The sequence below is a fragment of the Accipiter gentilis genome, chromosome Z (assembly GCF_929443795.1).
Source record: "Accipiter gentilis chromosome Z, bAccGen1.1, whole genome shotgun sequence".
Classification (NCBI taxonomy): Eukaryota; Metazoa; Chordata; class Aves; order Accipitriformes; family Accipitridae; genus Astur; species Astur gentilis.
The window spans coordinates 56,946,173-56,972,527 of record NC_064919.1 but is presented as its reverse complement, the minus strand read 5'-3'; the positions used below and the strand labels follow the sequence as shown (position 1 = coordinate 56,972,527).

Genomic DNA, 26,355 nt, shown 5'->3' with positions numbered 1-26,355 from the left:
TTTTCTTTCTCTTTTTTTTTTTTTCGGTAAGTCCAAATCCAAGGTAAAGTACCATGCTTGTACTGGAAACCCAAGCCAAACCCCACTAACAAGTCATGTTTTTTCATCTAAGCATGGAAAAACTTAATGCTTGCCTTTTTTGTCTTCTTGGGGAACCTGTTTCCACAAAGTGCTAAGTATTGGCAGCTCCCAGGGACTCCACCCAGCCTCTAAGAGAGAGAATACAGTTATTTGGGGAGCTTTATGTATGAGTCGCATGAAAACAAGACTAGGATTCATGGAAATAACAGTCTTTTCTTGATTCCACCACCAAGTTCTGCAACGTGTAGCAAATGTATTAAACTCATTTGCTCTTCTGTAAAAAGCAAATTAGAATATGGAACACAAGGTAACCAAGTAACGCAAGTATTGGTCTTCACAAGTTTATGTGGCACACTAAAATGCAAGCAATCAGACAAGCTTTATGTAATTTATTTTTATTATTGTCTGAGAAACCCTCTGAATCATTGACATGAATAAAAGAAGAAATAGCCTGGAGAACTTGTAGAGCGTGAATAGAGGAACACCCCCAGTGCCAGAGAACGTGCCTTTGTAGCTATCCAGATAGCTAAAAGATAAAGATTGCACTTTCATGTGCATGTTCTCACTGGCAAATTTTGCCATAAGGGTAAGGAGACTACTGGCAGAGTTGTCTGCTCTTGGTGATGCACACACCAAGCACAGACGACAGTGTTGTGGCTTTCCTGACTGAAGCCTCTGTCTCACAGGGCACCCATTCCAGCTGCCATGGGAAAGCTTGGAGGTAGGGGGCAGGGGATGCTAGGCAGAATGCTAATGATTCCAGGCATGGCTTTACATTCTTTGAGGGGTATTGTGTGTGGCCAAGCACAATAGAAAGGGCAGTTTCCCTACAGGTTTTTCCTCCTTTTCTTTTAAAAGTTTTGTTTCAGGGGACAAAGAAGAAAGTGAAGACATAAAAACCTTACCATTTACCATTACTCAATAGCTAAGAGCAAAAAGAGACCCTGGGTGGGTTTTTTTCAGCTTAGTTTTTCTCAATTACATGCTTGTAGTAAACTTTCACTTGCAAGTGAAGGAGAGAAGAAAGTAGAGCGTGGTGTCAGAAACAACATGTCCACCCATTGCAACATCTACGGTTTCTTCTACTTTGTTCAGGCATTCCAGCAATTCTCTACAGTATGTAGCTGCACTGCTTTCAAATCTGTAGGGCTCCTGGGAGATAACTACCTCATTAATTAATCACACAACTGAAATAGTAATTTCATTTTGGAGTTGCATGTAACACTGTGATCATTAAAAGAGACTGGAGATTGAATTCTGAGCTGTGACATAAAAAGTGTATTTGTGGTCAGGAAAAAGACTGTTTGTTTAAGTCTTGTGAGTAGTAGGGCCTGATTTATACTCCTCCCAGGGCAGAGTTTGCCTAATGAAGGCGAAAGATACTGGGCGGTGTCAGGAAGTAGTAGATTTTATCATGCCTGGTTTAGTCTGGGTACTGCCTGGTAAGTAGCAGGATGTCTTCTGTCTTGTGGCAGAAATCATAACCCCTTGCCCAGGCATGTCCATGCAGAGTGCAGTAATTTCAGTATCACTCTGCCTAGGCAGGCTCATTTAGCCTGCATGTTGCCTCCTTTTTTTATGTTATGTGCCTCAAACCCAGTTATGACCATGCCACTTGAGCCCAGCAATATAAGACATGGCTACAACTTGATCTAGATCTGTATTTTCATATAGTAGATCAGCACTAACACAAGTATTATCATTTTCAACCTCGCAAAATTCATGAGCTTTGAAAGTTATTAGCTGCATTTGACAACTGAGAAAACAGAGGCACAGCAAGATCAAACAACTTGTTCAAGGTCACGCAGAAACTGTGAGAATGAAAACCAGATTCCTTCATATTAGTCCTCAACCACAAGGCTTTCCTCCATCTTTTGTGGCTGAGTTTTAAGATTTTCGGGATGTTGTCTGAGACCTTGTGCAACTGATTAATTTGTCTGACTAGGTCTGTCATGCAAATGTGTCCAGTGCCACGTTAGTCCGAAGTTTGAGCCAGTCACATGGCAGCAGAAAGATTTTGCTTCTGATCCCTATAAGGCTCTGACGGCTTCTTTCCCCCACCCTGCTGCAGTGTTCTAGGTCCTCTCAGTGTAGCAAATCACAGGACTAGTGACTGCTGCTTTCTACTGGATGGCTTCTAGTGGTATGGATTCCCTTAACCCTCATCTTTCCTAGCTGCACACAGGGAAGATAAATGTGAGTATAGTACATCTTTAGTTATCTTTAGCTACATTCTCCCTCTTAGACAAAACTGCTTCCTGTGCCCTGTCTTTTGCTCTCCTGCATTTTGTACAACATGCCCCCTCAGAATTTAGTGTCCATAAAGAAACAAGAAAAAAGTGGGAATGTTACCCTCCCTCAGCCAGGTCCTATGTCCCCTGTGCACTGCATGATTACTCCACGTTTGTCACAAAACTTCTGAGGGGAAATATGCTTTTTCAGTTATGCTTTTAATAAGATACGCTTTCCTATTAAGATGTCTTCACAAGGAAGCATGTGCCCCATCTTGGCTAAAATGCTTTGCAGTGGAGGAGCCGTGAATGTTTATAAATGCTAAGATGCTGAGGACCCTAAAATTCTTACACAGTGTTTCTTAAAAGCTACTCGCACTATAAAAACGGCTGTATTGGTTCAGGCTGAAAGGAGATCTTTAAGAATAGACTAAGCATAAAGTGACACCTCCCAGTTTCTGACTACTTGCAGCTTGGAGACTTCCTGAGCCAGGGACCATTTTTAAGCATTTGGTAATAATCCTCAATAGTTTTGTACAGCACAGATTTATCTAATATTTCCATTTCCATGTAAAGTTTTAATATCCATGCCAGTATTAACATGGCAGGGAGGTCCAAATTTTTACAGTGTACAGGTAGTGTTCAAACGTCCAGTACCATATCTAATACTGGTTCCCTAATACACTCCTCAGAGACCAGAGTAACACCCGCTTTCATGCTGAATACCATTTTCGAGATTACATACATCCTGTTTGCACAGGGAGAAGACCTATTGCCACTGGAATTATTAAGAAATTATTTTCATGGCTCTGAATTAGAGTATTGCTTACAACAACATCAAGAGTTAGTATTAAGTTTATACATTCCCACTCTTTAGTCAAAGTTGCCACTGCACATGGGTTTTTAGAGACAAAGCACAAAGAGAAAAAACAGATTTGCAGTACTCCTGGAACTTAGGCAATGATTAAATAGTATCAAGGTTGAAAGGATCCCATAGTCAATACCTTCAACTTGATTTCGTTTGTTTTTAAATGTCATTTTGGTATTTGCCAAATGGAAGGTGGAATCTTTCTTTGAGAGGCTGCCATTTCAGGAATGGAAAGTCCACTAGGTTCAGACTTCTAGGAAAGTGAAGTAGCTTCCATTTATTTCCATTTATGTGGATACCTAGAAGATTGAAACTGGCAGATTTCCTGCCCTTTTAAGGTTAGAATCTTTTGGTTTTTCTACCTTTTATTCTGTCACACAAGTGATACTACTCAAAGGAGCAACTTAGCAAATATAATTATACTTTATCCATACACACAATTATGACAAGAGGCTGATAGGTACAAACAGCTGCTTTGATGTCTTTGAAGTTCATGAAGTTTATTGCAATGTCCAGAGAATGATAGAAAGTATAGTATTCTGTCAGGCATTTAATTTTCTAATTGTTTACTATAATGTATTGGTTTGAGAAGTGGGTGGGATAAGGTTTTTGAAGTTACTAGAATGGGTAGGATCCTGGGCCTATGTTTCAAAATCTTAGTGTCTGCATCATGTCTTTTCCCATTGTCTTCTCTCCTGTCTTCACATCTGCAGGCTTCTTTTTTCTGCCCTTCTTACCTGAATATTTTTCCTGTCTCCATTTTTTTACTTTCTTTGTTTTACTTTCTACTCAGCCTTCTGTTTCCTGGGGCATCTGTTTCTCAGGTAATATTTTCAATCAAATCACTGAAATGCATATTGTATTTTCACTTGCTAATTACTTGTGTAAGCCATTCCTAAAATCTTTTAATTAATTTCTTTAACGCTGGGCCTTCCACTAATTTGCAGATCTGTTAAAAATCCTCACCACCATCACTACCATCCCAGCAAAAAAACCCTGAGAGAAGATCTGAGAATTAGAAAAGATGCAGGCCAAAGACAGCAGTCCACCAGATGGTGGCTATGGATGGGTTGTGGTAGTGTCAGCCTTCATGGTGATGGGCCTCACTGCTGCTGTCCTCAAGACTTTTGGTTTGTTCTTTGTTGAAATCCAGCAGCACTTTGATGAACTTGCAAGCACCACTTCCTGGATCACATCAGTAACTATTGCCATCTTTCATTTAGGAGGTAGGTAGAAGTGTTCCTCTAGCATTTTATTTTAATGTCTTAACTACTCAAGAAATTTTGATGACCTTCCTTAAAAAAAAAAAAAAAAAAGAAAACATGTGAGGACAATACTTCCTTCTGTCTCTACAGAAAATTGGCACTTGCTTTCCCTCATAAAGATGTATCCATGCCTCAGACATGGAATGGGTTAATGAGAACTCTGTATATACACAGGAATCTGATTGCCCTAAAGAACGTCATGTACCTAGACTCATGATTCAATTTTCCTACAGGATTTGGATCAAACTCAATGCAGATAATCCTAAGAACTACAGAGCTTGTTGCATCAAGCTCTTAAACCAGTTTGTGCAAGTTCACTGATATCGCAGTGACTGTCACTTTTTCAAAGTACTTTAAGATATAAGGACTGTGACCCTGCCTAGAAGATAAGCCATCTGGTACCAAAGTGGTGACTCTTGGTCCTGCTTTCCCCACCACTTCTTCTTTTTGTCTTCACCAAGATTCCCCCTTCCTTGCATGTATTGCCAGTTCTGTCTCTCTTTTCACCCCTTAGAGTGGTTCCAAGTCATTGAACTAACAGAAAACTCACTGAGTTAAAAATAAATTTCAGTAATTCAATTCACTCATAGAGAACATAAAGAAGAGAAGACCATGCAAGCAGACAGTAAGGGAACAGAGAGTCAAAGTCAATGAGCTATGGGATCAAGTCAAATACAACATCTCACCAACAAGGGAGGGAAAAATATCAAACATACTGCATTTGACTCTTAACTTAGTTGTTTACAGACTCCTTTGTGCCCTTGTAAACTGGATGATCCTTCACCGTTATGGTGAGGTTTCCAAACATGTGCATGCACTAACTGTACAGAATTTGTGAAGTCCTCTCTACATATTCTCATATAGATATATAGTTGCAATAGGTAAGTATCCTTACATAATAAATGCTATCATAATTTTGTTTGTGGACATGCTTCATAGTGTAGACACTATATAATTATATGCATCCTACTCAGCCCACACCTATCAGTATTATTGCTTGTAAGAGCAGTACTTCCAAAGATCAAGAGCAACTGATCTTTCTTTGAAAAATATATTCAGAATAACAAAACAGTAATTCAAAGTCAAAGTAAAAAGATAAAGCAAGTCATGGGTTGAAAAGATTTTACCAGTCCCATGAACTGCTATCCTTGATGCTTGATTTGCAATATTAGAGCTTGTTTCATTCTGACAGAAATAATTAAAAGAAAAATCAATGAAATCCTGCTTTTCCACCTACTTCACAGAATACAGAAGCGAATAAATGGGAATATATCAATTTGGTTTACAAATTAGACTTATCACTGACTTATTGTGATACTATTTTGTCATTCAGGCTCATGAACTTAATGAGAAAAAAAACAGCATAGGAGGATAAAAGAACTCAAAGTCCTGGTTTAGGTTTTTTGTTTGTTTTTAATATATATTTACATTATATAGGAATGTATCAAGGATAGAGCATATTAAATAATAATATCATGCATAAACCAGCAAAACTGTATTTGCCTAGCCAGGGGCCAGGCTGGCCTACTTCAAAGAAGACAGCTATAATTTTCAGCAGAAATTGTTTTTCATCCTTGGAAGTCCTATGAAAAGAATCCTCTTTTAGTGAATACAGCTTGACGGCCAAATGTTCCAAAACTCTTCTGTACAGCAGTTCATATTGTCTCAGGTCACTAGGTAATTTTCCTTATCTTCTCCTGCCTTTGCTTCATTTATAGGGACCAGAAGACTTTCTGCTGAAGATATCTGAGCCTCCAGTTCTTTGAGCATCTTTCCTGGCCTGGCTTAGTCTTTCTTAATGTGTTCCTCTGTGAAACCTTCAGTGTCATTTGGCTTAGTATGAAGGATGATCAGTAAATTATTAATTTTTCCCATTTGGATCCTTTCAACAGCAGTTCTGTGTCTCATGTGGAAGGAGAACATGTGCTTCTACTTTTGGGTTTTGCACCTGCAGCAGGCTGTTCAATTTACCACAGCAAGAATTCTCCCCATCACACACATAGACCTTATCTTGGTACTGATGTACATCTCCTATCACCTTTCTCTTTGCACTGTGATTATCATACTTTTTAATTGCTTGTAAGTTTTCTGTGTATTGCCCTTTATCCTTTCAGACTCTGGAACCTAGTAATCTTCTCCCCCAGTTCTGTGAGTAGCTTCTTTCTTCCTCCTGCTACCCCATTTTCAATTTCTGCTTATTTCTTCTCCTCATTCCCTGTTAAAAAAAATAAAAATTGCTTTTTGGTAGTATTTCTGCTCCAGCTGCAGATCTTTCTCTTGTCTTTAAGCACTTCCATGGATCTCTTGTTATCCTGAGTCTACTTTTCTTTTGTTCATCATATATTTATGATTCTCCAACTGTATATGCTTTGTCCTATCTCATCCCTTCCACTACATGTTACAGACCATGACTGAATTCCAGTGTCAATTTTACATGCTTATCAAATAATTTTATTTTTGCTGTAAATGCTGATGAGACATTTGGAGTTTGTATAACTTCTGCCAGCTACCTGCTGTCAGACAATGTACGTCCTGCAGATTTTGCGGCCATTAATATCTCTCTGCCAGGTTTATTTCTCTTGTCCTAGCTACCAAATTCTCTTCATTCTTATCTTACTTAACATAGGTGAACGTACAATTTGCCCCTACAAACTACTATAAAACCTCCCTTGCTGACTGCCCTCTCTTCACTGTCTCCCCACTTAGTTCAGTTTATAAACATGCTCCTCATCAACCGAATTTAATTTTATCCTCGAGCTCCAATTTCCACAATATTAGTAAATTGTAGGGAGCACTACAAAGCCTCACCGAGAACCGGTGGTGTCAGGTGTTACTTGGGATCCCTCTAGTGGCCACGGTTAATTAAAAAAAAATCCTGTGTTTGTGATTTGAAACTATCCCCACGGAACAGTGTCTTTCCGTGGTAGGTATGACCTTGATCTTAAGGCTGTGATGCTGATGGAAAAACAGCCAGGAAGTATAACTGATCCTTAATTAAGCAAAAATATCCCTAACATTTCAGGTGCTTCCATATAGCAACTAGAGACCAGTGCTTTGGGGTTTGGAATTGCTGCACAAAGTCAGATCTTTGCAACTTTGCAACTCAGGTGCAACTTTGCCCTCATGTGTTGAAGAGTTCCTGCAGTCTGCTGAGAAAAACTGTACCACTGAAATAAAAATTTAAGAAATGAACTGCAAATTTCCTGGAGAAATGTAACTTCAAAGTAAACCTTGATTTTTGGTCCTCTATAAAATATTTGCAATACCATGAATAGCTTACTTTGCAAAGCTCTGGAAGATGAAGATTAGTTTTCTCCAGAGAGTTTTCATGCCAGCCATATCAATAATACACTCTCAATAATACAATTTTTACAGATTAACCTAGAGGTTCTATGGCTGGGGTTTCACTTTCTGCTAAAACACTGCATGAATTTCTGTTACCTTGCATGAAACTCAGTAGAACTCAGTAGAACTCAGTAGAAAGTAGAACTTTCTCATGTTCCATGAGAAAGGCACTGAAAAACTCTTTTCCTTTAAAAAAGTCCAAATACTTTGAATATAATTTAAAAACTGTGCCCAAGGGCCAGTCATTTCACTATCAGCAAGGATCCAATTTTTAAATCTCCATTGATGCCCCCTGTCCAGCAGAATTCAGGCTGTTTCAGACAAGCATTATAAGGGTATTTCTCTTCCAAATGCTTTATTTGATTGTTTGGCCCAGTCAACCAGCTTAATGTTCCTAACGTATATATCTTTCTCCTGTTTTGCTGCTGATCCAGCCCCTGTTGCCAGCTCACTATGTGTACGATACACCCATCGGGCAGTTGTGATCACTGGAGGACTCCTGGCTTTTTCAGGAATGGCACTGGGATTTCTTGGACTGAACATGGTCTGGATGTATGCAACAACTGGCTTCCTACAGGGTATGACTTTATGGCTTCATGGATTTCTTTCACGAACAACTCAGTGCCCTTATTTGAGGGTGCTAATGGTAGGGGGTTTAAAAGCTGATTTCTATTTTGATTTTATGACCAACTAGAACCAGCAACCCTCTGTAAAAGTCATTTCCCTCATGTCCCACTCCGGAAGTAAGAATCTGTGCTAGAAACCTGCAATGACAAAGAAGGTGAATGATTAGATGCTGGTAATTTTCACCTGCAAATTACATACAACCAGAAAATGAAAAGTGTTTTATTTTTCACTCGGAGCCAAGAGCTCTGTGAAGGTTTAAAGACCTAAAGGGTGCTGAAGTACAAGGACATAGAGATCCCAAATTTTGTACTCCCTATCAAATAATCTTATGTTTTGAACACAGGCCCAGGCTTGCAGTTGATTTCAGTCCTTTCCTTTACTCCAGGTGAAAACAGGCCAGAAAATTGTCTCCAACAGCTAGCAGATTTTCCTGGAACAGGAAGTGAAGCTGGCAGGGAATAAAAGAAACCATTCCCAGTTCCATGCTGGATGCCTGAGAAAATGTCTGGAATTTGAGCCCTTTGGCAGTCCATGGCTGCCAAATAGTTTCAAGGGAGCCATTAAAATCACTGTAAGTTAGAGCAGATTTGAAGCCTGCTCAAAGCAGCTGGGCAAGAAAATGAAGAGCAAATAGAGGTAATGCACCAGCTTCCTTCATGTCCTCCCTAATTTTCTACCCTGAGCACAGCTCAGCTAAACCTGGCAATGTGATCTACTACCGGCCTTAATTAGGACAGTATGGACACTCTGAGATCTGTCTAGTTTCAACCACATGGCCGTGTGATTTTTCACCCAGTGGCAAACTTGTCAGACTAACTTTTTTTTTTTTTTTTCCACAGCAACAATATAATAGTGTATACTTCATACTCCTGCTTTTTTGCTTGAATGTAGAACTTACTCTTACAGAACATATGCCACAAATATACTCTTACACATAGCACAGCTAAGCTCATGCTTCTGCTAGGAACAAAAGTGTTTTCCTTTTACCAGTTTTTAACTTTGCAAATGTAGGACCACTGACTGCTTTAATTTTCACCTTCACAAAATACCTCAATAGTGTCTGACTGGTGCTATTTATATTGGTGTTTTTCAGGACTTGGGATTTCATTTTCATGGACACCAGCCATTAGCATTGTTAGCCATTATTTCTCCAAGAAAAGAGCTTTGGCCAATGCTATTGCCAGTGCTGGAGAATGTGCCTTTGCATTCACATTTGGGCCGTTTTTCCAGTGGCTGATTAGTCAATATGGATGGAAAGGTGCCCTCTTGATCATAGGTGGCATCCAACTCAATATCTGTGTCTGTGGAGTACTGATGCGACCCCTGGCAAGCAGCTGCCTCCTTGAGTCTAGCCATTCTGCAACTGAGACACCAGCTGGCAATGGTGCGTCTGGGATGGACAAAGAAGATAAGTCTCCCATCACACACAAAACCTTCAACTGGATGCTTGTGAGGCGACCAGAGTTTGTACTTTATGCCATTTTTGGCATATTAGCTGCTATGAGTTTTTTTGTTCCTCCGTTGTTTTTAGTTCCACTTAGCTACAGCCTGGGAATAGATGAATCGTGGACTGCATCCCTCCTATCCATTTTGGCTATGGGGGACTTTGCAGGCAGGCTGCTGTGTGGCTGGTATGCCAATCTCCACGTTACCAAAACTGTTCATTTGCTGACAATGACAATTACACTGATCAGTACTTCCCTGATGCTGTTGCCACTGGCTAACAATTACCTGTCCTTGGCAATATTCACTGGCTTCTATGGATTCTTCTTTGGTACAACAGTCGCCGTTCACATTACAGTGCTAGCAGATGTTGTAGGCATGCCAGATTTTGACAGTGCTCTAGGGCTTTTCATGCTCATTCGAAGCACTGGAGGTTTTGTGGGACCTCCTCTTGCTGGTAAGTTAAGATGGTACTCTGCCAAATACCATTTACAAGAAGAAAGGGGAATGGCAACCCAAACTGAAAAAATCTGGATCCAGACCTAAATTTCCCCCTTTTTTAGCTCAGAAGTATATGAACCAAGGAGTCTATAAAAACAGAGAGTCAGTTTAATTCCTCTTCAAAATACCTTGCTCCCTCTCTTCGCTGTGTTTTTAGAGATACCTGTTTGACATGAAAGCAGGGCAGAATGGCAGGTTTGCATGGTCGTGTTCTTGCTTCCTGAATTCCGCAGAATCCCACTTGATGGACTCCCACTGTCTTGCTATGAAAGTGTACCTTTGGGACAAGCAATCCACATTTTCAGAGAAGAAACTGAAATTTCAGACTAGTGATGTTGCATAAATGCTAGTATTGTTGGGAGGGTTTCTACAGAAGGTCAAATCGAACAGCTTGAAACATTAGGCTATGTGAACCTCAAGCAAATATTCACAGTGATGCCTGCTGTTTTCAGACAGCATTCAAGCTAACCAATGTAATAAATGGGGGAGGCAGCACATAAAAACAGTGGGAAGAAAGAGTAGACAATGAGACAGCACATGGATTTATGGTGTGGCAATGAGACAAAGTCATCATGGAAAAATGCAAGATAAACAAAGTGCAAGCTGTAGGGACTTTACAAAATGATATGGCAGAAAAATGACACAGCAGAAAAATGACTAATGTGACTTGTAAAATGTGGATCTGTGTCCTCATCCAAAGACCACTGCTTATGCACTACAGTGACTTTTGTAGTAATGACACCACTAATAGGCTGCAAATGGGTCAGACTGAATACTGGAATATTTTAATTCACTTTTGAGAATATAGGAAGGAAGATTTATAATGAAATTGAGACAAAAAAATATCAAAAGTATGTTGGGAAGATCTGAATAAAATACAAAGATAGCAAGACGTTTATATTGTGGCTGGTCACTGGTATTGATTGCCTGGGGTTCAGTGCGACCCCTTTGTGTATATATAGTAAGCTAAAAAGAAGGTATGGAAGAGGAGGGAACCCTAAGTGGTTCTAGAGCTCTTCTTCTCTCCTACTTTAAGAGTAAAATCTAAAAGATCTGGGTTCAGAATTCCTTTGCTTGATGGGACTGATGTTAGATTAGAACAAGGGCAAGGGAGTACACTAAATGTGGACAAACTTTCCGGTGGGAGACCAAGCAAATCCTTCATCAGCCCACACATGAACCTGCTATTGTACCCACAGAGCAGCTGATACTATCACATATACTGCTGCAGTACTACTACTATACTACTGCTTCTTCAGTACAGTATGCAATGACTTTAGGTATTTTCGTTGGCTCAAAGCTACCTAAAACCCAGGGTCTTTTTGTTAACATCTGTGACTCTTTGTAAAGTGATGAACAGGGAAGCCCATAACACTGCAGGCAACCTGTCCAACTGTGTCTTCAGCAGAGGCGTCTCCTTGCCTTCTTTAAACTGTCTTGTGCTGCACAGTTATGGTCCAAATTACAGCAACCGATGACACCTACACCGCAGAACGTGGGGCTACTCAGATACAAAGCTGCATGATTTGGGTTTTTTCTGCCATTACCTTCATTGCCTGCCACGTTTTAGGTTGGAAAGTGCCTTAAACTGTATAGCATTTTGTTTTACTAGCAATTCACATATGGAAAGTAAATAGATGTGAATTGTGTTTCAAATTTTAAAATGCTATAATGGAGTGATGTTTCATGCGCTCATGATGTGGAAAGCTGCAAGACAGGTATCTAGCCAGCATACTCTCTTTGTGAGGATATGTTCACGCTGCTGAGCTGATTCACATTAGCCTGTTTTCTATCAATTACATTGCTGTCATTTGTTTCTCTCAAGGTCTGATCGTGGACATGGCTGGAGATTACCGAGCAGGCTTCTACATGGCAGGAGCCACTCTTGTCCTATCAGCTGGATTTTTAGTTACTTTAGATCAACTCCAACAGAGAAAAGAAAGAGGAAGCTGGGCTAATATTAAACCAGAAAAGTCAGCATTACCCTACCCTTCCCTCCATCTCCTGAAACTTCAAAACCAAAGGTATCGAGAACATGACATAGTGGTGTGACTATATCAGACATCTTACACCATTTCAGGACATATGGAAGTGTTTTATTTTCTCTAAACTCAATATTAGTAGGATTTATGTAATGATGGAAGTTTGGGATAGGAATGTTTGAAATTGAGGAAGAAAGTAATTAGTTTACAAGCAAACCACACCACTAATCATTATCATATTATTTTGATGTTGAAGTTGCATTTTGACTATACGAGTCTTCAGCAGAGTTCCACAGGGCCATAATAAGCAAACTAGGGAAACTATGGTCTAAATGAAATTACCATGAAGCGTGTATGCAGCAGATAGAAACCCTCCCCCCCAAGTACAGACTGCAGCCATCACTATCAAATAGGGAGAGGCATCAGCTCACAGATGTTTAGCTTGGGGAAGTAGTGTTCATTGTTTTCAGTAAACAAGTTGGATGTGAAAGCAAGAGAACATGAATATAGTTTTGAGCTAAAGGGTTTGCAGGTATTCTACAGAGTGGGGCTGGAATATGATAAATTAAAAATAAACGTGGTAAATGGTGACAGTTACATGAATAATAGAATTCAGTAGAGAGGAATACAGTCCTAAATAGAAAAAATAAAAAGCAAAATACACACACATAAAATGGAGAGGGATTGATGAATAACAGAGGAAGACCTAAAGCTACAGTGGACTTCAAACTGAGTAAAAATCGCAAATGCAACCCTATATTCAAAATAGCAAATATCTTTCTGTACTATGTTAAGCTAGAGGAGATAATGATGCTTGCAAGGCTTCAACTGGTAGAGGAACATAAGTTGCAAGGAATTAAGTGGAACAAGAATGAGGAATGTTAAGAAAATGCAGCCTAAGGAAAAAGTGTAAGAAGGTTTGTCTGGTTTAGAAGACAAAAGGTTGTACGGGGCATGAGAACAGCCTTCAAATCCGTAATAGGTTGAGATAAAGAAGACACAATTAATTTATTTCCTTGTTAAGGCAATTAGTAATTGATATAATTTGCAGCAAGGGTTATGTAGTGGGGTAACACTTCACTGTAGCCTGTTAAGCATAGAAACAGACTGTAGGGAGAATATGAATACATAAATGTATTGGAGAATAAATAATACATGAGAGAGAATTTGAATATATTCAGTTGTGCTTCAGAACATTGGGGTGGACTAGGTGACTTTCTGAAGTCCTCTTTAGACCCACATTTCAACTCTCCTGAGGCTCTTTGAGCAAATACTCATTTATGAGAATAAAGAGTCTGTATCCAAAACTTTCTTTTTTTTTTTTTTTTTTTTTTTTTGTCATTTTATTTTATCAAAGGGAAGAGGGAATGTAACAGAAGGGAGAAACGGCTGGATTACATTTAAAAAGAAACAGTAAAAGGAAAAAACAGCCCTTAAAAGCTTTCAGATTATTACAACTATCATAGCTGCCCTAGTTATGAACTTCAGAAATTTTTACCATGGAAACACTTGATCTGCAAAGCCACGTTTAACATAAATCACTCATCTAAAATAATTATTTCTTGTCTCATAAGAATAACAATTATTTAAAAAATTTAATTTAACTTACAGGAAATTAGGTGAACCCCTAATAAATCAACTATCTGTGAGGGCTTGATTGCAGAACACACATTTGAAGAGTCACAATTGGGTGGGCAAAGTATTGTAGCAAGGCCCTGAAATTTCTGACAAAACATTTTTCAGTCCTCCCTATTGAAAAACTTAGATTTTTTCAAGGAATTATTATTTTTCAGTCTTCTGCAGTGTTCCAAAATTTAAAGTTGTCATTTTATAAAATTAAAGGAAGGGGAATTGCTGGGTGCGAGGGAGGAATGGAGAGATGTTTAAGAGATGCTGTTTCCACCTCTGACTTTCTGTTAAAATTCTGCATTTTATTTGCAAGCCCTGTCACCCATTTCTGTATTTCGATATGACTGACATCTGACACAGGCAGTAAAGAAGGCTTGTGGCATCCTGGAATGTATGAACAGGAGCACAGACAGTAGATCAAAGGAGGTGATTGTTTCCCTCTGCTCTGCAGCTGTGCATCCGTTTTGGGGCACCAAGTACAGGAAAGGAGTTGATAAACATGACTGAGTTCAGCAGAGGGCCACCAAGATGCTGCTGGACTGGGGCTGGTTCAGGCAGGAGGTGGGGCAGGTTTGGGAACACCCAAAAGAATCCCTGGCACCGCAGGGACGGATAGAGGAGACGCAGCCAGGCTCTTCACAGAGGAGCATGGCGGGAGGGCGAGAGGCAGCGGCACAAGCTGAAACACGAGAGGCTCAGGCTGGAGCCACAAGGACAACCCAGAGGTGGAGCCAGGCCTATCTCCATCCTTGGGGGCTTGATGCCCTGATTGCGTGAAGCCCTGAGCAGCCTGGTCTGAGTCCAGAACTTACTCTGCTCTGGGCAGGGGCTGGAGCTGGAGACCTCCTTAGGTCCCCACCAGTCTGAAGAGGATCCTGTGACTGTGTGAAGGGAGAAATGAAAAGTCATTCTTTTATGTTTTTTTTGGTAAATCCATGGAATAGTATTAGTCATCTGGACTCTCTGTCAGCTGATGACTATGTATCTGTTTAATAGCACAGGAAAAGTACTGAGTGTTTGTATCCATTTTAGGAGTGCTGTTACTTCAGCTGTAGCAGCAATATTCCAAGTTAAGTTTCGCTGGCCTCTTACTGCAGGCATTGCTTGCAAAGGGCTGTTTTGTTCCAAGATGCTAGTGATGTAGTCAGTGTTGCCTGTATTCACTTTCTTCAAACAAAGAGTTTCTGAGGTGGCCTCAAAGACCTAAATCAGCAGCTCACCTGCAGAGAGTTTCTCACCTCAAACCAGTTAGCCACTCACTGTTGGAAACAGGACTGTGAGGCTTTAGAAAGCATCACCATTCTCCTGAATCCAGGTATGGCCTCCTGAAATTACATGTAAGGAAAGTCATAACTCTGCCTCACCTTGATAGTGCTTGACTGCATCCAAAAGGTTTTCACCCATGGTTGGTTATCCTGCATGGATAACCATGGATATCCTGCATCATGGAGAAAGTCCCATAAATCTGAAAAATCCCCTGGGCTCAGAACCACCAGCCAACTGCGGGCAAAGTAGCGGCAAAGAAAAACACTGCCAGAAAGCTATCTAATCTTTTTTCTGTGGAAAAACAAGGTGCAGGAACACAGGCACCACTGCATTCATGGCATCCTCTTGGCATAGCTTAGATTAAGAATGCCACTTCTTTACTGTACATTGTTCAAAAGTGGAGCAGAGGGGAATGAGTCTGACACTAAGGACCACAGTTTCACCTGGAAATTACTTGAGGATGAACTTACTTTCATGAACCAGGCTTTCAGGATGACAACATATTAATGGTGCCTGTGCAAGGCACTCAACAGGACAACGTGTTGCTTCCTGGAGGTGCCTGCAGTTGAGGTAGCAGCAATTTGAGGGATAGCTTCTTTTCAAAAAGCTCCAGATCAGGCCTATAATGGAACTGTTCAGCCCTGGAAGCCAGATAATACCTACTTCAAAGTAAATCCCCAAACCATGGGGAGATGAGGATCCTCAGCACCAACTGAAAAGGGTATCATCTCCTTATTCACTCTTACTGTTACAGTTAATGTAGATTTAGCACTGAAACGCAGAACTAAAGCCTTTACTAAATGAGGTGTCAAGGTACTTATATTTCTTTGCTCTGTCTGCTGTAAGAAGCCTCAAATGCCAGAGAAAAATAAAGATTATCAAGTAAGGGAAATAAACAAATTAATAAAAATACCAGGATCTTGTCCTAGAAAGGTGGAATCACAGTCAACAGCTTAAAAACAACTACTATTCTTTTTAAAAGGTCAAGCATGTTATTTTCAGTTACACCAGAAACATTCATTTCATACCTATCATCAAAATTCATCAGTGTCCTAGGCTTGCCACAAGTTGCTGACTATCACAAAAGACTTAGGTTGCTCTGGGGTTTCTCCTAAGTACTCCTCCTCTTCCATCCTCTTCTGCTCCTGAAATGTTATCTTTAAAAAGGTAACACCTGTGGAATCCACATGTCAATTCCAGTGACCTTACACTGACAGAGTTAGCAGTACCACCTCAGAGAAATAGGATTTTGTTAAAGAACTGAGATCTGAACCAGGACATGGTGTTTGACCTTCTCATCAACCCAATTCCCCAATAGCAGCATTGCGCATTTACATACCAGATGGCACCACAGATCCATGACAATGTTGTTCTTTTTTTCCCCTTCCTTGTTATACTATTAACAAGCGATTCACTCAGAACACAAAATACTAAATCAGTTGACATTTTGCCCCAATGCTGTTTGAGGCAAGGAAGGGGCAGAGAGGCTGGTTTTGGTATCACATGGATTTTGTGTATGTCTCATTTTTGATTCTGACAATAACAAACGGTACCCTTCAGTTGTCATCCTCTCCCAGAAGAGAAGCTTTTCTTCAGGAAAACACATGATTTGATAATGAACTCTACTTTTCAGAGTACTGCATAAGGGCTGGCATGTTGCTTGGGAACTTGATAGACTGTGATAGCATACACTTACGGTTTTACAGGCATGGGTATCTACAGAAACTTTCCCTACATCTCTTTCACCTTTGAAACACCCATTGAGTTCATCTGGGATAATAGAAGAGAAACACTGAACTATTTGGCCAAATGAGCAAGTTTATGCTCCTCACTAATGTTCATTCTTCTTTGTCCCTTTTTTTTTCCCTCCACAAAGAATGTGTTGTTTCAAACTTTATAATGGGTCTAGCAAAAACAATTAGATCCTTCTGGTGTTAATCACAGAATGACTGAGGTTGGCAGGGACCTCTGGAAGTCATCTGGTCAAACTCCCCTGCTCAAGCAGGGCCACCCAGAGCTGGTTGCCCAGGACCATGTCCAGATGGCTTTTGAACATCTCCAAGGATGGAGACTCCACAATCACTCTGGATGTCCTGTGCTAGGGCTCAGTCACCATCACAGTAAAAAAGCATTTCCCGATGTTCATCTGGAGCCTCCTGTGTTTCAGTCTGTGCTCTTTGCCTCTGGTCCTGTCACTGGGCACCACCAGGGAAAAATATCCAAAGAAAGATCAGATTTTTGCCATAATTAGGCAAAACACACAAGCAGAAAAATGGTCTGACTGTTGTCAGCCTGGCCTTAGCTAAGAATATTGATGTTAAGACTTTTCATCTGATTTCTCACACTATCTGTTCTTTCCTCTTCACTTTCTAGTCTGTCAGCCATTTCCAACCACATTTAGAGCCAGGTTCACAGCTCCAAAGATAAGCAAAAACTTCAGAGTTTTAAGTTTGAGTCCTTCAAACTTAAAAAAAAAAAAAAAAAAAAAAATCTGCAGTATCCCAATAATTAATGATACATTGGGACAAATGACAAAGAGAACATGGTTCTTATATCTTCTTTTTTTGGCAGTGACTAACACTGCTGGCCCATGACAGTACCTCTGAATTAACCACAGACTGCCAGGAATTACTGCAGTGTGAGCACAGGCAATTTGCACAAATCCATAGGAAACCAGGCCTTGTTCGTTCTGCAGCCTGTGGGACAGACTCTATTTTTGTTGCAGCATTTGCTTACCAATACAGAATTAAACAGTACTTACTTACCCTCATCTAAAACACTTCTATCATGGTATGACAGCATCCATCTATGAGTTTTGCTCCAACTATACTAGTTTCCATAGTATTACAATTGTGGAAAAAATGTGCATAAACAAGGCTGTAGTTAAACACATGTGAAAACACCAGCCCCCTGTCATAAAATAATCAGTCCTAAATCAAAACTTGTTTGAATTTAGAAGTAGTCTGCCCACTCTAGGAGCTCCTACTAATTAGCCAGCTAAATGGTGTTAAGCCATTTCTCAGAGGGTATGTAATAGATGAAAAAATAACAGATTTTTTGAACTACTTATTAGGAGAGAAGGATGCAGACTATAAGAAGAAAATGAAAAGTTGTCTCCTTGCCTCTTTCACGCTAATTAATGCATTCAGAAGCTGTACTGAAAGGAATTTAAACTCGTGATAGTCATGAGAGAACAGATCAAAGAAGAAAACAACCAGACCAACTCAAGGAAAAGCAAGCTGTACACGCCTTTCAGTTAACAGACAGAAGACAGGCCTGAAGGAGGTAAGATTTATATTTTTTTATTCTACCCCAGATTTTCTGTGTTGCTTCAAAATTGCTTCAGAAGAGGCTTGACTGTCTCTAAGTGAACTCTGAAAAATGTTTTGTTTCCTTGGCTAGAATTCTCTTCAGTAAAGTCAACAGGTTTTGTACTTTACCTGTGTAAGGTAGGTAGATTAGCTGGATACTGTCAAGTAGGATCTGTTGTGCTGTTTATATGACAGAAACATGATTACTTGCGGATTTCTTCTTCACTATACTTGATCAGTTAAATTTTTAACTGTTCAGACTGCTTTTAGTTGGATGATTATTCCTTTAAGACCAGAAATTAAGATCATAATATAAATTCCCTATGCATCTAAGTATAGATTGTCAGCAGACATAAATTAGTATAACCATCTGAAAATCAACAGACCTCTGAGAGTTTACGCTGATGGAAAACTGGCCCTTGAGTGTTTATAGGGAATAACAGAAATAGGGAAACAACTACTTGTAAGGACAATAGTAGTTATTCTTCTTCTGAATAATTATTCTTGTCCGGGTAAATTGCCTTTCTTTCTATATTCCTGAGAGATTTTACTTCAGAAGTCTGTCATCACTTAGTGCTTAAAGACACCATGTCAATTTCTTCTCTGTTACACTCAGATGCAAATACCTCGGTGTCAGTGGAGCTATTCAAATGTGGACTATAGTTACAGTTTTGAGTTTTGCCTTAAATTGGGACAGTTGCATATGTATATGGATCTACTTGATTCTGAAGATATCAGATTGTGCTGCCTCCCTAAAATGCTCCCTTAAAACAAAAAAGTTAATAATATTATGCTTTATAACAAATTATTTATTGCACTGAGGCACTGTACTTCTATCCTGTAGGTTTGAGCAGGACCAAGCTCACAAAATGCCCAGAAGAAACCACCATCTAGATGGCAACTTTTTCAGAGGGAAAGGACACAGCTATCTTGCAGCAGAAGAGTAAGCATAAAGCAAAATCTATGTTAGCATGTAAGCTGGTGGAAAAATTTACATTGAAAGAAATGTACAAAACAGTATAAGAAAAAGTCACCATTGTATATAGGTAGAGTGCATTTTAACTATCCTGTAGTTTTCATTAGTGTTTGTGTGGTGGGTTGACCCTGGCTGGACGCCAGGTGCCCGCCAAAGCCGTTCTATCACTCCCCCGTCCTCAGCCAGACAGGGGAGAGAAAATAAAACAAAGGGCTTGTGGGCTGAGATAAGGACAGGAGAGATCACTCACCAATTACCATCATAGGCAAAACAGACTCAACTTGTGGAAAAATAAATTAATTTATTGCCAATCAGCCAGAGTAGGGTAATGAGAAATAGAACCAAATCTCAAAACACCTTCCCTCCACCCCTCCCTTGTTCCCAGACACAGCTTCATTCCTGGATTCTCTACCTTCCCCCCCCCCAGCAGCGCAGGGGGATGGGGAATGGGGGTTACAGTCATCACACGTTGTCTCTGCCGTTCCTTCCTCCTCAGGGGGAGGAGTCATCACTCATCCTCTGCTCCACCGTGGGGTCTTTCCCACGGGCTGCAGTTCTTCACGAACTGCTCCAGTGTGGGTCCCTTCCATGGGGTGCAGTCCTTCAGGCAAAGGCTGCTCCAGCGTGGGTCCCCTGCGGGGTCACAAGTCCTGCCAGAAAACCTGCTCCAGCATGGGCTCCTCTCTCCACAGATCCGCAGGTCCTGCCAGGAGCCTGCTCCAGCGCGGGCTTCCCACGGGGTCTCAACCTCCTTTGGGCATCCCCCTGCTCCAGTGCGGGGTCCTCCACAGGCTGCAGGTGGAGATCTGCTCCACCGTGGACCTCCACGGGCTGCAGGGGGACAGCCTGCCTCACCAGGGTCTTTCCCACGGGCTGCAGGGGAATCTCTGCTCCAGCACCTGGAGCATCTCCTCCCCCTCCTTCTGCACTGACCTTGGTGTCTGCAGGGTTGTTTCTCTCACATGTTCTCACTCCTCTCTCCAGCTGCAGTTTCTGTGCCTGCTACAATTTTTTTTCCCTTCTTAAATACATTATCGCAGAGGACTACCACTGTAGCTGATGGGCTCGGCCTTGGCTGGCTGCAGGTCCGTCTTGGAGCCGGCTGGCATTGGCTCTGTCGGACACAGGGGAAGCTTCCAGCAGCTTCTCACAGAAGCTACTCCTGTAAACCCCCTGCTACCAAAACCTTGCCACACAAACCCAATACAGCTTGCCAGTGCAGAATCATAAAAAGCCCTCAACAACTAAGAAAGAGCAGAATTGCAGAATTCAGGAATCTAGAGTTTGATCATATGATCACAAGCCATTAACCTTGATAATAAAATCACCAGGTTTATTGAGGCTTATTTAGAATTTTCTTTTGAGGCTGTTGCAAGGTGATCTTTACACTAAATTTTATCTCCAGATTCACATACCTCTCTTCAGAACCTCAAAGGGACATTGTCTCACCCTAAACAATAACGTAAGTGCAAACCATAAAGAAATGGTAAAATACCATCAAAAAGCAGATGGAGACATCAATGCCATACAAATGTAACTCTCAGTAAATTGTTCCTGAGTGAGACTCCATTTAGGCAGAACTAATTCAAACCAATACTTTGTTAGTTTTGGCTTACAGTAAGATATGTTGGGTCTTGGATTACTAGAGACACTGTCCCACCTGTGATGTGTTATTACTTTAGACAAATATTGGCAATGTGCTTGGGATATCTGTGTGTGGAATGTGCTTCTGGTACTGGTTTACTGGCCCCCAAACTTGGTGGCTTGTGTCTGTCCCCCCCCTCCCTGCAAGATACTTGTTTCTCCACGTTCATCCCTGGGGAGAGAGAATAAACAAAGGGGAAGGGTGTCTCATAGTCCTCCCAAAGCAGTTCAGGTCTCCAAAAGAAAAAGCTGGTGAGTCGTGTCTCAGCACTTAAAAGTGAGCACCCTCACCTCTAACTGCCATGAATCCAGGTGGCTGCAATTGTAAGCAGGTTTTCTAGATACGAGAGGGAAAATTGTCTCTCTGCTTCCAGTACCAGAAGGAGCAGTCAAGATACAAGGACAGATTCCTAGTAGCACAGCTGCAGCTATAACTGGAATTGCAAGAAGTTGCATACACTGGGGGATACAGGCTAACGGCTGGCTAAAACTACAGAGCATATGAAAAGCAGGAAGCAGACTCAAAATGTAGAATACGCAGCAAGTGCTTGAAGAAATAGTCTCTCCAAGTTTTAACTGTACTGGGGGCAGTGACATAACCGGGGGGGAGCCAACGTGTAACTTTGGAGATCAGCTGCGACATGGCTGCGCCAGGAAGCAAGCGAATGTTGTGAGCTCTCTTCTTGGGTGAAACAGATCTCCAGCCAACACAAGGTCTTGAAAAGGCAGGAGTGACTTGGAAGATTCAGGTACTTGTGAAAAAGAAAGTTCCTTTGTTTCCAAGGGGCTTCATACTTCAAACAGCACGCAGGCAGTTCAGGTAAAAAGACAGCCTGTTCTGCCACACGGATCTGCTTTCATCTTCTTTCATGTGTCTTAGGTCACAAAGAAACACTCCTTCATGAGACTCTGAGTCAGTGAAAATGATAACAAATAGATATAAAAGGTCTCTGATAAGTCACATATCCCAGTCCTCAGTCTCAATGGAAAAGCCTGGTGGTAATTACTGCAGGGCAACTGGATAGAAGATACATGAAAGTAAGTTAGAATGAGTTTATCCTGACTGGTGGTCTTTTTTTTTTCTGGTCCTCTTTTCCCTCTCAGCGTTTTGCAGACTCTTTTGTCCCTGAAGAAGCAAAGAACAAAGAAGTGGGGAGTGAACTCTGTATATGTTAACAAGGGTGATAATAGCACAGCAAGGAGGGTTTTGTGACGAGCAAACCTCAATTACTTTGTCAGCTTGCTTTCTGACAGATAGTGTAACTGTGCTATTTCTCCCAAGTCCCTGGTAAGCAGTGGGAAGGATGTCTTACACACAGTTTGCAAAGCCTACCTTCCCTAAAATGAGCCAATGACACCAGTACCGTCCCTACTGCATCATGGAACAAGAACTAAAGAATTATAGAGGTTTTTATGTATCATTTAAAGTTTCTTACTTGGGTTTTGAGGTTGTGTAGTGTTTTATGTATCCAAAAAATCCTTCTGTCATCAGCAGTTGTTGCAATATGATGCAATTAGGATACATTTCTCCATACCTGCTGCCTAGAGAAATTTAACAAATAAACATGAGCTGTGTCTCTGCAGGTGTGGCATTTAATTTATTTCACATTCCCTTCCAATATCGCAATGCTGTTTGCTGGATTTACAGGCAGGTTTGTCTTTAGAAGCAGTAGTCACTGGTAGATTATTATCTTTGAAGCAATATATTCCTGATTTGTAAAATGCTTAAGAACTTGGCAGAGAAATTAGCTAGCTGCTTAATCTACAGAGATTGGCTGAAGTTACTGATACTTCGTCTATCTTCTGAGGTAAATTCTGTTCCATGCATTCCTCTGATAAAAGGACGCCGATACAAACTTCAGCTCTAATCTTTCTTGCTCCCAGAAGAATGCATCTAGTTCTGGTGTTAATTATTTTGTTTTGCTTTCCCAACAGAGCTCTGGGTATTGGACTTTTCATTTTGGTGCTGGCAATTTTACTTATCTTTGGCTGCTGGTATTACAAAAGACGTAGTGGCTATAGAAGTCTGCGGGTAAGCATGACAGCTCACTTTCTAGCACAGTTATTTTGACAACATACTATCATTATTTGCATTACATTAATGCAGAGAACATTGAATCTGTAATAGGACATCATTATCTCAGGCAATATATACACTGACATATACACAGGTAAAACCACACGATATGAAACACATCTTGCCCTGAAGAACTTGCAAGTCAGGCAAAGAGGTAAGAGGAAGCATAGGGAGATGAACCCAGTTGCCCAACACATCAGTGGCAAAACTGATCTCTAGGAAGCATTATGTTTAATATTTATTTACACAAACTCAAGATATGTTCTGTGTGTTTTCATTTAAATAAAAATAACATATTCACTATTCATAAGACTTACCCCTAAGTAAAGACAGTTATGATTAGAGTAAATTGAGGAAGCAGGGAAGAAAAATAACTGTAACAAGTAACTAAGTAAATATTGTGTTCATGTATGCATGATGCATGACTTATTTGTATAAAAGTTGACTTGCAGTTTTAAGATTTACAAAAAAGCAGTGCAGGTTTGAGGATTGCTTTCTAAACACTACTTTTAAAAAACTGTACTTTCTGTCTTCTTAAAAAATGTAAAAATAAGCACAATCCTTCTCATAACATCTGTTGTTAGAAGTCTCAAAGCTTTATCTTTGAAGTTCTGCTTTCTCTCCTATAAAAGGGAGGCCACTTTTAATCCTTTAAAGTGAAAGATTTATCCAATTATATATTGGATAATAACTTTCAGTAAATGACTTTCACTTATCCTAATATTTCAAAAAAGATGTGACCATTTGGAATTCAAAAACATATCTCTCATCTAAGTCAGCAAATCCACTTCCTTCCTGTTTCCAGTAACTTTTTCCTGTTACCTTTCCAGCAATCTATCCAATATATGTATAAACTGGCAGAATACATAAAACCTGAACTTCCATAGTGAAATGTTGCAAAAAATGAAGGTAATACTCAAAAAAAAACTTCAAAAAGCAAACAGAATTCTGTCATGCCTGCTTTGTACATCATGGTAAAAAGCACAATCTCTTTTTTAATTCTTTCTCATTGCAGATTGCTGCTTTCTAGTTTTGAAAATCAAGTTTTTGTTAGTTTTTTTGGCTAGGGGAGAAGTGGTACAGAATATACAACAGAAATGGTGGAAAAATGGAAAAGAAAATGGTTGGAGATTAAAGAAAGAAATGGGTGGGATAAAAAGGAGGAGGCATTCAGGTATGTGAAAAGGTGTCAGTTCCTACAGCAATTCTTGACCTAAAAAATGTGATCCTCATTTCTCTGGTGATGTAATTGGGTAATACAGGAGAGAATGTCTCAGCAGAGACAGCAAAAAGTGATAGGTAGATTACATCTCCTACTTGCTGGCATTGTGTCTGGCCCTAATCCCAGATTCTAATACATATTGTAAATATGTTGTCAAATATTAAATTATGCATTATTTGCTCCAACTTCACATTCTCTTCTTCCTTTCATTTTCCCATATTTCTTTATGATCTGTCACAGAGCAAAAGCTCTAGTGTGGGAACAATACAAACCGTGGTAGGTGAGGGAAAAATACTGGACTGCAAAATGGCTCTGCAGGAGTACAGAAACTTGAATTCTGTGGTAAGTTGCAACTCAAGGTTTCATTTACTTACAACATAGCCAGACATGGTGAGACAATCTTGGTGAACAGTCACTTCTTGAAGATTTCTTTCTTGGGGTGTGCTCTCTAGATTGGGTCTTCAATGCCTCTACATTAACTTAAAAAGTAGTATTTATTTTGCACAATTTTTACTGTCAAAAGAGTTTTTAAAATCTACTGTAAAGAATTCTTTTAAAAAATCCTTTTCTTTCAGCTACCTTTATTCTTAAGTTGTATCATCATGATGCAATCTATTAGAATGCATTCTATTAGAATGGTGTAACACCTGAATGCTGAAGTATACTGAATAAACAAACATCTCCCTAACAGATGTTTTGCCATTCTGACAAACAACAAATGGACTGTGTCTGGAATACTATATCCTGACAATGATTATCAGGGAATGTTATAAAACTTCAAGGTTTTAGCTCCTCTAATCATTACGGAAAGATGAACATTCAAACCTATAATTTTTAAAAAGTTAAAATAACTTAATTGATAAATATATATGTCAAGTTATGTGTGTATTTAAATATTTTTAGAATAGGGAAAAGGCTAATTTACAGTCAATTTTAAATAAGCTGCCCAAATTGTTAACATTGGAAATAAGACAACCTACCTGCATCAAGACTCTTCATCATGAAAAATTTCAATACTAATCTGAATTCTCTCAAAAAAAAAAGAAAAAAATCCTTTTTTTTTGAAAATTCCTGTCCTTATAACACTGAAAATGATCTTATTGGATGAATAATACAAAGATAATGAAATTAATCTGATGTAAACCCAAAAAACATATTAGCAAAAACTAACTTAAAGACATAATGAATGAGCTCAGCTATTTAAAGCTGTAGTACAATATCTGATACAAAGGTAAATAGCTCACTGTATCTTTAATGTCATTTTCTTGTACCACAATTGTTTTTTCAGTCTTTCTCACCCATTTTCCTTACCATTAGGTACCTGATGCTCCACCAGCTTACGAAAAAATTGCTGCAGATCAGTCACCACCACCTTATTCACCATGATATCATGAAATCTTACACTCTAAAGATACCAATTCAATTTCTTCGTGCTCTCTCTTAATTTCCTGTACATGCTTAACTTTCTTAAAGCTAAAATAATTAAAAAAAAAAAAAAAAAATCACATGCTTTCCTTAGCAGTTGCTGAAAATTATTCCTGCTTAGTCTACAGAAGTGGTTCTTGAAATGCCTCAATAAACCTGAATATGCTTTTGTTTTAAGTTTTTAATTTCCTGTGGTCAGATTAATACACTATACTCAAGTCTGGGCATTTTGCATCCTTCATAGACCTACCAAGAGTAAGTACATACCATTGAGTATCAACCAGAGTAGAAAGTGTTGACACCTTTGTTTTAATCTTCCCCACTTACTCTCAATTTCTTTAAAAAATAAATAAATAAACTATTCCCTAGAATGTAATGTACAAGAATCTGTCATAAAATGGACAAAACCATTTGACTACATGTCCTGTTACAAAACCTAACCATTTTCCCTACCAAGATTTC

At 39.8% G+C, this 26,355-nt stretch overlaps 2 protein-coding genes across 2 annotated transcripts; both read left to right on the top strand.

Annotated features, from left to right (window-relative positions):
• Positions 1-4,204: 4,204 nt before the first annotated feature.
• Positions 4,205-12,435, top strand: LOC126036138 (monocarboxylate transporter 13-like). Its single transcript, XM_049795533.1, has 4 exons — positions 4,205-4,406; positions 8,225-8,368; positions 9,511-10,317; positions 12,187-12,435. The coding sequence occupies exons 1-4, from the start codon at positions 4,205-4,207 to the stop codon at positions 12,411-12,413; spliced, it is 1,380 nt and encodes a 459-aa protein (XP_049651490.1). The 3' UTR covers positions 12,414-12,435.
• A 6,015-nt stretch (positions 12,436-18,450) lies between these two features.
• Positions 18,451-25,988, top strand: MLANA (melan-A). The gene is made up of 5 exons (XM_049794307.1): positions 18,451-18,523; positions 19,394-19,492; positions 23,105-23,201; positions 24,709-24,810; positions 25,786-25,988. The coding sequence occupies exons 2-5, from the start codon at positions 19,419-19,421 to the stop codon at positions 25,852-25,854; spliced, it is 342 nt and encodes a 113-aa protein (XP_049650264.1). The 5' UTR covers positions 18,451-18,523; positions 19,394-19,418; the 3' UTR covers positions 25,855-25,988.
• The last annotated feature ends 367 nt before the right edge of the window (positions 25,989-26,355 follow it).